Source organism: Molothrus aeneus, chromosome 19 (assembly GCF_037042795.1).
Source record: "Molothrus aeneus isolate 106 chromosome 19, BPBGC_Maene_1.0, whole genome shotgun sequence".
Taxonomy (NCBI): Eukaryota; Metazoa; Chordata; class Aves; order Passeriformes; family Icteridae; genus Molothrus; species Molothrus aeneus.
This window is the reverse complement of record NC_089664.1, coordinates 2055406-2068392: the sequence shown is the minus strand read 5'-3', so window position 1 is coordinate 2068392 and position 12987 is coordinate 2055406. Positions and strand designations below refer to the sequence as shown.

The 12987-nt window shown below is 51.9% G+C and overlaps 1 protein-coding gene across 9 annotated transcripts in view; it reads right to left on the bottom strand.

The window, feature by feature from the left end:
- Positions 1–12987, bottom strand: part of EHMT1 (euchromatic histone lysine methyltransferase 1) — a 122911-nt gene that overhangs the window by 63255 nt on the left and 46669 nt on the right. For 4 of the 9 annotated variants that reach the window (XM_066562674.1, XM_066562681.1, XM_066562677.1 and 1 more), the window contains exons 1-2: positions 11708–11725; positions 1991–2078 (exon numbers count right to left, since the gene is read on the bottom strand). In XM_066562674.1, the coding sequence (XP_066418771.1) occupies positions 1991–2036 (46 nt within the window). In that variant the 5' untranslated portion in view covers positions 2037–2078; positions 11708–11725. Of the gene's footprint in view, positions 1–1990; positions 2079–5773; positions 5802–6595; positions 7244–11707; positions 11726–12987 lie in introns of those variants that run through there. The other 5 variants (XM_066562675.1, XM_066562679.1, XM_066562676.1 and 2 more) reach the window with 3 other exon arrangements.

Genomic DNA, 12987 nt, shown 5'->3' with positions numbered 1-12987 from the left:
ACCTGCCCTGAGGCAGGAGGGAGTGAAAAGAGGGGAAACAGAGCAATTCACAGTCAGCTTTTAGCCCAAGCAGCACCTTTAGTCAGCCTTTGGATGTGCAGCTTCAAGTTTTGGAAGTTTAGCTGCCAGGTTTAACATTGACAGGTTACCTGGCAGGGGGTTTTCCCAAAGGGAACACGATCCAGAGCAGGTTCAGTCACACACTGCAGGCCATGGCTCCCACCAAACACACCCTGAGCAGCCCAAACCAAGCCAGTCTGTGCCACTGACAAAGATACTCAGCAGCACCCTCCTCCTTACTAAAGGGAAATGACTGATCAAGAGAACCTGAAGAGAGGAAGCTGAGGCTTCAGGGTGCTTTTCCAGTCCACACATCCCAGCTGAATCCCTGAGGCAGGAAACTGGGCTCAAAGGAACTATTCCATGCCATCCTGCAAGCCTGCTGGAACGATCTCATGTTCATGCAACAGTCAAAAATGTGCATTCTGTGCCAGCACTAAACACTGTTATTAACAGGCTTTTGGGCTGTGAACCAAGGTTCTGGTGGTGCTGATCCTCCCAGGATCCCAGCTGGGGAGCCAGGGGCAGCAGGGACAATGTCCCAGCACAGCAGCACACACACCACGGTCTGTGACACTCCTGCTGTGCCTGGGGAGGCAAGGACACCTGCTGAACATTCCAGAAGAACTCACATTCAGGAGCCTCTTCTCCCTGGGAATAGAGACTGGAGTGGTTGGAATTTCAGCCCCTTGTGAAGCCTCGAGGCTGTCCCTGCACAGGGAGGGCTCTCAGCTTCCTTCTGACACAGCATTTGTTCCAAGTCAATGTCAGTCAAGAGGCACAGAAATGTCTCTTCCCATCCTCCTTTTGGATTTTTTACCTCCACAGATTCTTGACACCTTAACATCAACCAAGATCTACACAAAAAACCTTTATAATCCTGAGCTAAGAAAGGCAAGGGATCAAATTGAGTTTCTCCAAAGCAACACAACCTCCCATTAACACCTCCTGACACCTCAGACTTTGTCTCTGCTCTGCCAGACCAGAGGTCCCTGTGCCACCACTGCTGGCAGCAGAATTCCTGTGCTCCCAGTTAATATCCAAGCACCTGACACAGAATTCAGTATTTCTGCCTGTTCTGAGCTTTACTTTCTAACTAGAGCAACTTGACAAAACATTGTGCTGGACAGAAAAGAAAGAAAAAGTAATGCTGTACTCACACACAACTGAATTAAGTCCAAAATTTTGCTTCTAGATAAGAGCAGGGATTTGGATGGGGCCAGTTCAGTGCTTTCATAATGCTCTATTATGGAAAGGAGAACAAAAATACACCAAATCCCTGAAGAGCTATGAGAAGTAACTAGTCCAGGAATAATAAAAAATTGAAAGAAAGGAGGGAGGTGGGGGAAAGATAAAGGGTGGTGGGTTTTTTCCCTAATCCCACTGACACATTTATTAAGCCCTTAGATTTGTGTGCATGTAACTCACAGACAACCCTGCAGGAAAAGACTTTGTCAATTGAACCTGTGCTGCATCTTGCACAGTAAGAGCTGCAGAACCCCCACAGGAGCCACGAGGTGTGGGGTGTCTGACCCCTCCAGCCTTGGGGCTGCTCTGCAGCAACAGAGAAACCCAGAGCAAAACAGAAAGTCAACATTCCCAGAGGGAGGAAAAAGTCATGGTGGGGGGGGATCAGAGTTCAGCTCAAACCAGGAAGTTCAAAGTAACTCCTGTGAGCTTCACACCAATGCAGAAGTGAAAATTAGATCTCCTTCTTCAGGGGAGCAGTGAGGGATGGACAGAAAAGCAAATCTGCATCTCCGGTGGAAGAACCCTGCTGAGAACAAACACAGGAGAAGGGAGCCTGTGTTTGTGGGAGCACAGCTGAGCTGCTGGGGGCACTGAGCACATCTCCAGGCCCCCAGTTTTGTTCCCATCACGTGCCCACCTCTCCAGGCAGCTCTGACCCTCAGCCAGGGCAGGTGCTCACCTTCCTCTTTGTTGTTGGTGATGTCTTTCAGCAGCTCAGTCTTCATGCAGCCGTCTTTCCTTGGCTCTCCCTTACTCAGCACTGCTCGCTATGGTGGGGGAGAAGAAAAAACAGAAATATCAGGGTTGAGCTCAGTGCTCAGACACATGGTGCATTCAAAAGAAGAGACAATCATGGACACATCCTGTTTACAGCACAGCCAAACCTCTGCAAAATAAAGGCTGCCAGGAAGCTGCCACCAAGGCACAGGTCACAGATAAAACACGGCAAGGCTGGCCCAGGCTGACAGCCCCAGGAGCACAGGGGCTCCAGGCTGTGCCCAGGGCTGGCACCTCCCAGCTCAGGGCTGGATGCAGCCAGACAGATTTTCCCAGTGCAACGTGCCTGGGAATCCAGCTGAGTCCATCTGCATGAAAGGCATCTCAAGGAGGTGACTCTGACTCCCCCAAAACTTTTTAGCCTTAGGGTGGGGGAGGCAGATCTATCAAACTTCTCACTACGACCTCATTTATCAACAGTTCCAGCCCATGTGCTTTTGGTGCCTTGGTTGGGTTTTTTTGCAGCTCATTCAAATGAACATCCAAAATTGCAAACCATCAGTCAGCTACAGCTACCTCCTCATTCATAACATCCATGTTTATTAAAGTTAATGAGCTCTATTTTTAATTCTATAGAAAGCAATTTTTCTTTTTCCTTCTCTTTAAAAAAAAAATTACGTAAAAAAGAGAACACCTGCTCATCTCCTCTGCCTTTCACACACCTGGCACCACGTTGTTAGCTCAGGTTTGCAGCCTTCATCCCTTCCCATTCTCTATTTTGAAGTAGCAAGACCGAACCAAAAAAACAAAACCAAAAACCTACTACCAAAATAAACCGGAAGGAAAATGGTATTTAAAAAAAATGAACTAGAAGAGGTCTTTGCCAGAGCTGTGTTTAAGGAGAGAGCTGGAGTGGAGGCAGGGCTGGGAGTGCCCTGCAGAGCTGGAGGTCGGAGCCGGGTTCAGCCCGCGCTGCCGGCGCCGCTGCACGAGAATAAGCCCAGGTCAAGCCAACTGCTGTAGGCCAGCACGGGGAGCAGATGGTGCCTGCAGCCATGCAAATCACAGGGTTTAAAGCTCACTGGGTGATAAAGAAAGAAAAACAACCTGCCCACCTCCCTTAGAGCAAGTGAGGGGGATGAGACACGCATGGAGCCTGGTGTGGCAGCTCCCAGCCCTCCCAGCAGCTCTCCCATGCCTGGGTGGGATTGTCCAGAGCTGCCAGGGGAGATGGGCTCTGGTGCTGCTGTCACCAGCCACCCTGCCAGGCTGGGCAACTCCCAGCAATGCCCTGTGCTGGCAGGTGCTGCAGAGCAGCCCCCAGCTCCATGCAGGGCTCAGCCAGCCCCAAATCCCTGCAGGATCGCCCTGTCCTGCCCCCAAATCCACCATGGCAGAGACACACACCACGGGAAGGAGGGAGACAGATTCCTGGGAAAGCCTCCACCACCTGCCAGGCCCAGAGCTAAGGGCACTTCAAGGATGACTCCTGCAGCACAGGGCAGAGGCTGTGGGTGGCTGCCTGTCCCTGCCTGTCCCCAACCTGCCCAGAGCACAATGAGACACAAACTCAGCCACATCCCAGTGCTCTCAGCACCAGGGACTTGTGCTCCAAGGACAGCACCTTCAGATCTCCAGTCACACACCAAAATGCTGCTGTGAGCACTGGAAAGCTCAGTCAGCCCAGCCTGACACAGAATCTACCTTCAGCAGACACTGGCCAACAGCTTCCATTGAGAAATGACCACAAAACACTGCCCAAACTCTGAACAGAGAGCAGCTGTTTTATTTATCCATTTGCTGAGCCAGTAATTCATATCCTTGCTGCAAACATGAGCTTGTAAACCCTACCTCTCCTCTAGTCAGACCTCTTGTAAACTGGGAATAACCTCAGTTTTTCTCATGGATTATCCTGCAGCAAGACCTGAGCAAAGAGAGCTCAGAGTGCTCGAGGGCACCCCTGGCTCCCACTACAGCCAGGGGCACCCAGGCCCTGGCCACAGGCACCAGCAGCAAATAAAGAGCCTCAGTCAGTCTAACAGGGACCAGTTTGTTTTCCCAACCTTTGTTGCAACAAGGAGAGGTCTTGATATTCCTGCTCCTCCACTGACTCATACAAGAAGCCCCAGGATTTCCAGGGGCCATTCTTTGCCATCTGAGCATGATTTTTTTCTCTGTTTCCTAAGCAGTAACCTCACTCCACACATTGCCCACGCTCTCCCTTCCACAGAGGCATTGCTGCTGCTCACCCATGAGGAAAAGCCACTGCAGGAACCCTGGAGTCAATGAGACCTTGACCACCCTCCCTGCTCACTGCAGTCACCAGCAGCTCAGAGCTGCTTGCCCAGCTCTCAAAGCAGAACTCCCAAATCCAAGACAGAAACCATCACTTTTGTCCTTTGAGAGTACAAAAGCTGGGTACCAAGGCAAGGCTGCCTTAGGTGGCATCTCCCAGGCTCTCCTTCCTACCTCAGAGACAAACTCCTCACTAAGAGGCGACAGCGTTACAACCTCCCAACAAAAACTCGGCATCAAGGTAGAAAATCAAAGAATCATTAAAAATAAAAATAAAATACAAAGCCAACTGTGAATTTTGAAGCATTTGGATCAGAAGGAAGCTACAGGAAATCCCTGCAAAGCGCTCGAAGCCTCGTCCCCCCAGGCCAGCGCTCTCCCGTCCTTGCTCCATCAGCACCCAGCACCGAGGGGCACCCATGGGGCACCCATGGGGCACCCAGCACCATCCATCCCACCCAGCTCCACCCAGCCAACTTAGCACCAACTTCACCGCAAGTGTCAATACCTCCAGCTTTGTGTGTGTGTGTGTGTGTGTGTGTGTGTGTGTGTGTGTGTGTTGGGTTTTTTTGCCCTCCCCTCCCTTAAATCCAGAGCAAACTTCCCTTTCTGCTCACCCTCCCCATGCCCCATCCGTCCGCTCCCGATTGGCAGGGAAATCCTATACCCACCCTCCCCGCCGAGAAATGTCTGCTCTTGCAGCAGTCCCAACAAAGCCAACTGCCAAGCACACGCTGCTTCACAATAAAAGTCTCACTCGCTCCATTTATTTTTTTCCTCCTTTCCCCCTTTCCCGCAGCCGTCTGCCTCCATTCCCTCGCCCACCCCAGACTGATTATTAACCATCCGTGGCTGGAGAACCTCCATAAAGAGCACACACAACCAGCCACGAAGCGTTCTTGCCCCCCCCAACCCTTAATTTTTAGGTTTCAAAGGGTAGAAAAAATTAGTGCATCTGAAGAAAGACTGATTGGGTCTTTGAAAGGGCTTTAAGAGCCATGAGGAGCCAAGCAGAGGAGCTACTGCTGGTTTAGTTTTTTCCTCTCTGCCTCTGTTTATAAGAAAACAAGCTTCCTCTCCTCCATGAGGTCTTTGGAGGGGATGGAAGACAGGTCAGACCGGCCAAGGAAAGGCTCTGCAGCATTTCCAAACAGATGATGACTACAAACTACAGTGGTGCCTTTAAAACAAACCAAAAAAATAAAAAAAAAACCAACCAAAAACCCAAAAAGCAAAAAACTAAAAAAAAGCCCATTAAAAAAAAAAAAAAAGAAAAAGGGAAAAGAAAGAAAAGAAAAAGAACAAAGCTGGGAAACACAGAAAGAGCTTTCTCAGCCTCCTCTCCTTGGTATTTTCATCAGCCATCCGGGTGCCCTTCGCAAAGGTCCAAACAGGTTTTATAGGCACAGACAACACATGCACAGCAAAACTCCAACATATTGCAGCTTACCGAGCCCAAGGGAGCAGAGTTACATCATGAGCCCAGCTCTCTGCTCTCCCGGCAGCCCGGGAAGGAGCGCAGGCTGAGGTGCCAAGATGTCTACCTTCACCAGGGTCTCTTTTTTTTTTTTTTCTTTTTTTTTTTATGTCTTAAAAATCAACGGTCTGGGAACCCGAGGCTCGCAGCAGCGTTGCTGTGAGCAGAGCTGTGCACACACAGCAGGTCCATCTGGAAGAGGGCTGGGAGCAGGAGACCCCTCCAAGTGCCCGTGCCCATGCGGGGCAGTGCATGCACCGACACCTCTGTGGGATGGACAGCACTGATCCTGCCTGGATCCAGCCTCCAGCTGGTCACCAACCCCTCCAAGGGGACACCAGACCCCACCCAGGACACAGCCCCAGGGAAAGATCCCACCAGCCAGGAAAATGAGGGCTGCAGCAATGCTGGAGCAAGGCAGAGGCAAATCTCTCAACAAATGATGCAACCCCAGCAGAGGCAGATTCTTATTCACTCATTTTTTCCCTCCTTCTCCTAAAAAAAACATAAATTGAAATAACACAACCCAAGCCAGCCTGCTCATAACAACCTTTGCCTTGAAGAGAAGACAAACATTTTGTAGTTAATTATATAGGAAGTAATGATTAAGAGAATGTTTGTAGAAAGGCAGTGTTTCTTTTGTAGGCACGGGGAGGCTGCTCATTTCAGATCTCAGCTCTGTGCTTGGGCAAGGCCTGGGCTCAAGGCTCGTGGGGACGCTGACCACGGGCCTGTCATTAGAAACAACAGAAGCATTTGATCTGCAGAAGGAAGGAAACACAACCACCAGCATACCTGGCCTACAAAGCAGTCACCAGTCTCAAAGCTCCTTCTTTTCAGGCTAAGGCCACTTCCTTATAAGCCTCATGCAATCATGTGAACATGGAATTTTATCTGCAGCTCACAACAAGCACTGCCCTCAGCCTGAAGTTTGCTCCCAAATCAAATTCTTTGCAATTCTTTTGTCTCCCGAAATCCTTTCATCCAGACTATTCTCCATAGAAAAGAAACATTTCCTTCTCAACCCCCATGTCCTCTCTCCTATTCCAGCACACACTCCCTGAGAAGGGGGGAAGCACAGAAAGAGGTGCAAGTCCCTGCATGCAAGAGCTGGGAACACGGAGACACGTGCATGAAACACAACAGGACTGAAAGCGACTTCTCCCAAGACAAGGCATTCCACGACGGCGTGCAGGCTTCAGGCAAGGGGGGTCTGCAGAGCCCGTGCCCTCTTGGAAAGGGGAGATCGATTTACACTTCCTCACTGCTTCCAGGCCCATCTAGCCGCATCCCAGTAGAGTTAAAGCCAGTGCAACTTGTGTGTGCAGGCAAATGTAAATCCAGAGCAGACAAAGGCGTCCCCTCCTTCCACAGGCTGAGGGTAGCAAGGAGTCCAGCTGCTGCCTGCCTTCTCCTAGCCCCCGGGAGGGGAGGAGGGGAAGAAAACCCTAAAATGGAGACCAAGATTCATCACTATCTCTAAGAAAAGCAAACCAGCCATTTCAGAAACACCCAGTCCCCAGGAACTGGCTGAGCCAGGACAAAACCAGAGCACCAAGAGGAGCCTGGAGCAAGCAGGTTCCAGCAGTCCAGGGCAGGGGAGCTGGGAGGCAGCTCACCCCCATCAACGGGGCTCAGGCACCTCTTCAGCCTCCACGCTCCTCTGCCTCCCACCCCAAAGCACCGCAGGCAGCGGAGCAGGTCCCTGTCCCCCTGCCCATGCCCATGGTGCCCAGCCAAAGGGCACATGGGGCAGCAGAGGAGGGAAAACCCCTCGTGGGTTCCCCTGGGCCCACGAGGGCCTGGCTGAGCTGCCCACAGCACCTCCACCTGGGTCACCTCTGGCCATGGAGCGGCCAAGCAGCGAGACAGCGGTGCCTGTGAGCCGGGAAAGCGGACGGGGAGAAGGGGGGAAAAAAAAAGACAAAATAATAATGAAAATAATCATAATCATAAAACTGGCACCCTCGGGCCTGTCCCTCTAATAACTACAGCAAAACCTCACCAAGGCCTTACTCTGCTGGAGGGCGAGAAAGCGACACAGCGCTGCCCAGCACCCGAAGTCCTGGAGGTGGGAGATCCTCACACCCTCTCCTCCATGGCCTACGGGCTTCGTCCCCGGCGTGGGGCCTGGTTTTTCTGCTCTGTCATTAAGAGTGGAGCCTGGTCTTTTCCTTCAATCCCAAGAATTGCACGGAATTAGATCATCTTTCTGGCTCGCCTCCCCCTACAGGCAGCTCCCGAGCATGCTCAGCGCGGCCGCGCTGCCATTTCATAACCGCATTGTTTACGGACACACGGACCTGCCATCTTTTGACAGGGACACAGGGCCCGTGTCCCTGCCCAGAGCCCCGGCCCCCGTCACAAACACCCCCCTGGGGGCAGGCAAACGGCGAAAGCATGGGAAAGTAGAAGCCTGGGGGGTGATGGTGATGGGTTTGTTGTTTTTTCTGATGGTTTTTGTTTCTTTTTTCTCCTTTTTTGCTCCTTGATTTAGGTGAAAATCCACGTGCTTTGGAGGGAGAGGTTAACCCCTGTGGGGGCTGTGGGGAGGAGGAACTCGCAGGGCTGGATGCAAAATGCCAGCCATGATTTTTAGCTTCTTCGAATCACAACTGTGCTTTGATGACACCTAAAAATATAATCCCCCAGCCCAGTCTGCCATCCTCTGCCGAGCCTTCCTCTGTGAGAGAAGGGGTTGGAAATATGGTATTTCCCTTAAATAAACAAGCTGGCTTAGTCCCAGCACATACAGTTTTCTCCTTTAAATGCAAACCAGAGTATTTTTGCAGGCACACAGGAAAACGAGGAGAGGAGGAGGGGAAATGTTCTTCATTTAACACCAAGAACTCCATGAAAAGCCTTGCAAGGTTGCTCAGAGCCCCGCTCCGTTCCAGCCCTCTCCCTGTCTGTGCTGATCATACTTCACAGGTGAAAGCAGCTCTGACTTATGACAGAGAGAAAATGCCAGAAGAGCTGGAGGTTTCCTCATCCTTGGAACAAGGACAAGTTGTGAAAAGCTTCCTTTGCAAGAGTCACTGTGCTGCTCAGGCACAGTATGGCAGTGTTGCAGGGAGGACACTTGCACGTCAGACCTTCTTAACCCCCACTGCCTCTTCCCCCTCCTGATGGGGACTGAAGGAAAAACACAAATAAACCACCTGGTTTGGAGGATGCAAGTTGTTGTGTTGGAGTCCAGGATACTTTGTAAAAGCTTGCTCAACATTTTCTCCTCTTCTATATTTTCTTTTTCTTTTTTTCTAATGGAGGCTTTCCAATTAGCTTGTACAGTTTGAGAGCTTCACTCCTGCTGCTTTCCTGACTACTGTAAATGCTGGCAGGCTGCCCTCCTCCTCTGCCCCCCTCCAGGACCAACAGCACCCTACAGCAAAGCCAGACATGTATCCTCCACCCAAGAGACCAAGGAGCTCACAGGGGCACAGGAGGGACAAATCCCACTGGAAACATGAGGGGCCAGAAGGGTCTGCAAAGAGGGGTTGGTGTCAAAACTCGGAATTCGGAGGAGTCAGAAAAAATAACTGGCTGAAAATGGGAGTTGAGGATTATAAACTCAGGGATTTGTTTCCAAATCACTGACATTCCATGTCACTGCAGGAACATATGGTCCTCCAAGGCTTGCAAGCAGGGAGCACACGCCATCAGTGCCCCGAGCCTTTGGGCTGACCCCAACACACGGTCACTCTCCCGCTGCGGCCATTCCTCGACCACTCTCAGCTCCAGGAGCGGGAAGGTGAGAAGGGAAAACTTCAGGGAAAAGCAGCAAAAGGAAAACAAAGAGGAGCAGCAGGAACAAAGCCAGCCCTCCCCCAAACCAGCTGTCCAGGAGAGTGAAGCTCCTTAAAACTCCTTCTTTACCTGAATAAAACAACTCACTGCCATTGCATGAGGTGCACACAATCCTCTTTCCTTAGGAGATGGCATCACCTGGGAGAGCTCCCAGGAGCCAGGTCATGGAGCTGCCTCTGCCCCCTGCCCAGGGCAGGTCTCACAGAGGCTGAGCTGTAGGAATATGCCCCATGTGTGCCACAGAGCCTACTTCTACCCAAACATGTTCTGGGACGAGGGCGAGAGCTCGTGCTGGCACCGCACAGTCAGGTAAATACATGAAATGGAACAAAACCAAGACCCAAAGGCCCCACTTTGGGCTCTTAACCCTTGCTGAGAAGCAGTGCCAAGCTCAGAGCTCAGCAGTTCTCTTCCCTCCAAAGTAGGTCAGGCTTTTCTGTGTCTGCAGACGCTTCCCAAGGGCCCCAGCTGGCAGGGACAGAGCGTTTCGGCCGGTGCCACACCGGTGTCACTGTGGTCACCACCACACAGGAGCACACCTGCCACACCTCAGAGGGTTTTTGGTTGTCTCTTCAGCCTTCATCAAGCCCATTTTCTCCCTGGGTGGAGCTGCTTGGACAGCAAGTCAAGGCCTCAGCTCTTCACTGTTAAAGAGAAATCTCTGCTCCCTCCTCGTGATTTCTGATGCCTTTTCCTTTTCTTCTGGATGATGAACAACGAGCACATTTATAGTCCAGTGAAGACATGATAGATATTTAGATTGGGTATCACAGATTGTCCTGTGTAAGCTCTCTAATCTTTTAAATGTCATCTTCACATCTTGCTCCTTGATTGAAAATTCAATATTGTGTCTGCATTGCAGCTTTGAGGGTCTCCCCAGAGCACAGCAAGCTCAGGCCAGTGTTCTGCAGGGCTGTCTGTGCCTTCCAGGGCTCTGGGACCTTCTCCGTCCGTCCCAAATCTCACCAAGGTCTGTGGCAGCCAACAGAGTTCTTGCATGTAACACGAATCACAGAGAAAAAAAAATTCCCAAGGGCAGAACCAGGGGGCTGAGTTTTTAAATATGTTGCAGGCACAGACCTCCTGCTATGAAATCAGCCAGGGATGTTTCCTTTTACTCAGATGTTTCCTTGGATTGCTACTATGAAAAAAAAAAAAAAAAAAGAAGCAGAAGAGAGAGGGGAGGAAGTCGCCCCAAAATAAAAAGGATTGCTTCTTCCTGGTGAAATACTGCTGGCTCTGGCCTCCACCCAAGCGAGCCATAGGCAGAGGCTGTCAAAAGAGACACAGTGAGGAGGTACCATGTGGCCACAGGCCCTCTCCTTTCCCTTCAGCAGTTCAGTCTTCATGCAGCTTGGGCACCCCAGGCTTTGCACCTTTTTCTTCTAAGAGCTACAAGCAGGGAAGGCTCCTTGGAGAATTTTCCAGAAACTTCACACGTAAAAATCACACACAAATCCTAAAAAAAAACCCCAAAACCAAACCAACCCCAAGCAAGCCTCCCCACCCCAGGAGCCCAAGGAAAGGCACGAGGAAACAAAGCCCGAGGTTTGCCAGCGGTGCCTGAGGCCCCTGGGAGCCCATGGAGCAGCCATCCCAGCAGAATGGGCACCCTGGCAGGATGGGTGATGCCAGCAGGATGGGCACCCAGCAGGATGGGCACCCAGCAGGATGGGCACCCAGCAGGATGGGCACCCCGGCAGGATGGAGCAGCCATCCCAGCAGGATGGGCACCCAGCAGGATGGGCACCCCGGCAGGATGGGCACCCTGGCAGGATGGGCACCCCGGCAGGATGGGCACCCCATCAGGATGGGGCACCCCATCAGGATGGGCACCCCGGCAGGATGGGCACCCCAGCAGGATGGGCACCCCAGCAGGATGGGCACCCCGGCAGGATGGGCACCCCGGCAGGATGGGTGATGCCAGCCCTCCTGCACGGGCCAGCCACGCGCAGGAATATCCAAAGAAATGAACAAACAACCCCGGCCATGCTTCCCCGGCCTCTCCTCTCCTCTCCTGTCCTCTCCAAGGCCTCTCCTTCCCCAGCCTGCCCTGCCAGGGCCTCGCCAGGCACGGGAGGTGGACGGACCCTGAGGTACCTGCGGGCAGCTGTTGTCTTCTTCTGGTGAAGACTCCAAGAGTTGCATATTCCAGATCCTCATGAGCAGTGATTCAGTTTCTGCTCATGTGATAAAGCTCCCTCTACAGAGTGAGCATGCCCAGAAGAGCCCATTTCACTGCTCCCTCCACTGCAGCCATTTCACAGAGAACCTGCCGGCTCCAGGGCGTCCATTGGAGCGCGATTATCCCGGGCATCCCGGGGACGCACCGGTAATGCAGATCATCTGTCAACTTTCTGACAGGGCGCCAGGCCTCAAAACTGATCACTCGCCTGAAAAAAAGAGAAAGCTTTTTAAACCAGAGTGCTGTCTTGTGGCCTTCAAGAGTAGCACTTGCCCGTGGGAAAAGGAGAGGCAGGAGGGACAGGGAGGGATCTGAGTGTCTTGGGGATGTCCCCAGGCTGATTTTGTTGTGCTTAACGAAGTGCCCGACCTCTGAGAGCTGGGATGAAGGCACATGGGTTAAATTGATGCAGTGAGCAGTGTCCAAGACAGTGTCTTCGAGATCCAAACTGCTGATCTGAAGGGGAGATCATTTTCACTTTGAGGATTAATAACCTGACCTGGTACAACTGACTTTGAAAGGGTAACACAAACACAGTCGTGGAAAAGCAGGGGGGCAATGGAATGAAGGGACATCCTCATGGATCCATCCTCATCCTCACCCTAATGAAGGGATAGTTCACTACGAGGCACAGGAGCTCTAAGCTCTGCCTATGTCAAACCCTACAATACTGCTGGCCCCAGCCAGCAAGATAACAGAAGAAATTTTAGCTTCAAAATAAAAGTAGTTTGTCTCTGTTCCACTTCACAATTAAGCATAAACTCTTGGCAACCTTCATATCTGCTCAGGCTCCCAGTAAAACTGCCAGAGCAGCTCGCAGGAACATCTGTAAGCAGAGCTCGGCTGGAAGGGATTCAAGGAAGACTGGCATTTATGGGAGGCAGGAGCAGGAGGCTGCTGGAGCCGGTGTCAGGCTGGAGAACCTCCCCCCGAGCAGGGGGAGGGCGGCCAGCAACCTCGGGAAGAGGCCAGGAGGAAGAGGAAACTCCGACATGGCCCTGTGGCACCACCCGAGTGCTCCTGGCCAAAGGGAAAACAGCTTTGCAGAGGAGGAGAGCACCAGAGAGAGTCCTCCTTAAGAGAGAGTTCTCTTTAAGAGTAGAAACTACAGTGAAAATGAGTGGAGTGAAATGTGTGACAGTGAGCTGGGGAGGGCAGGGAGCAGCCTGCACTGTAGGGAGGAACAAGCCATCCA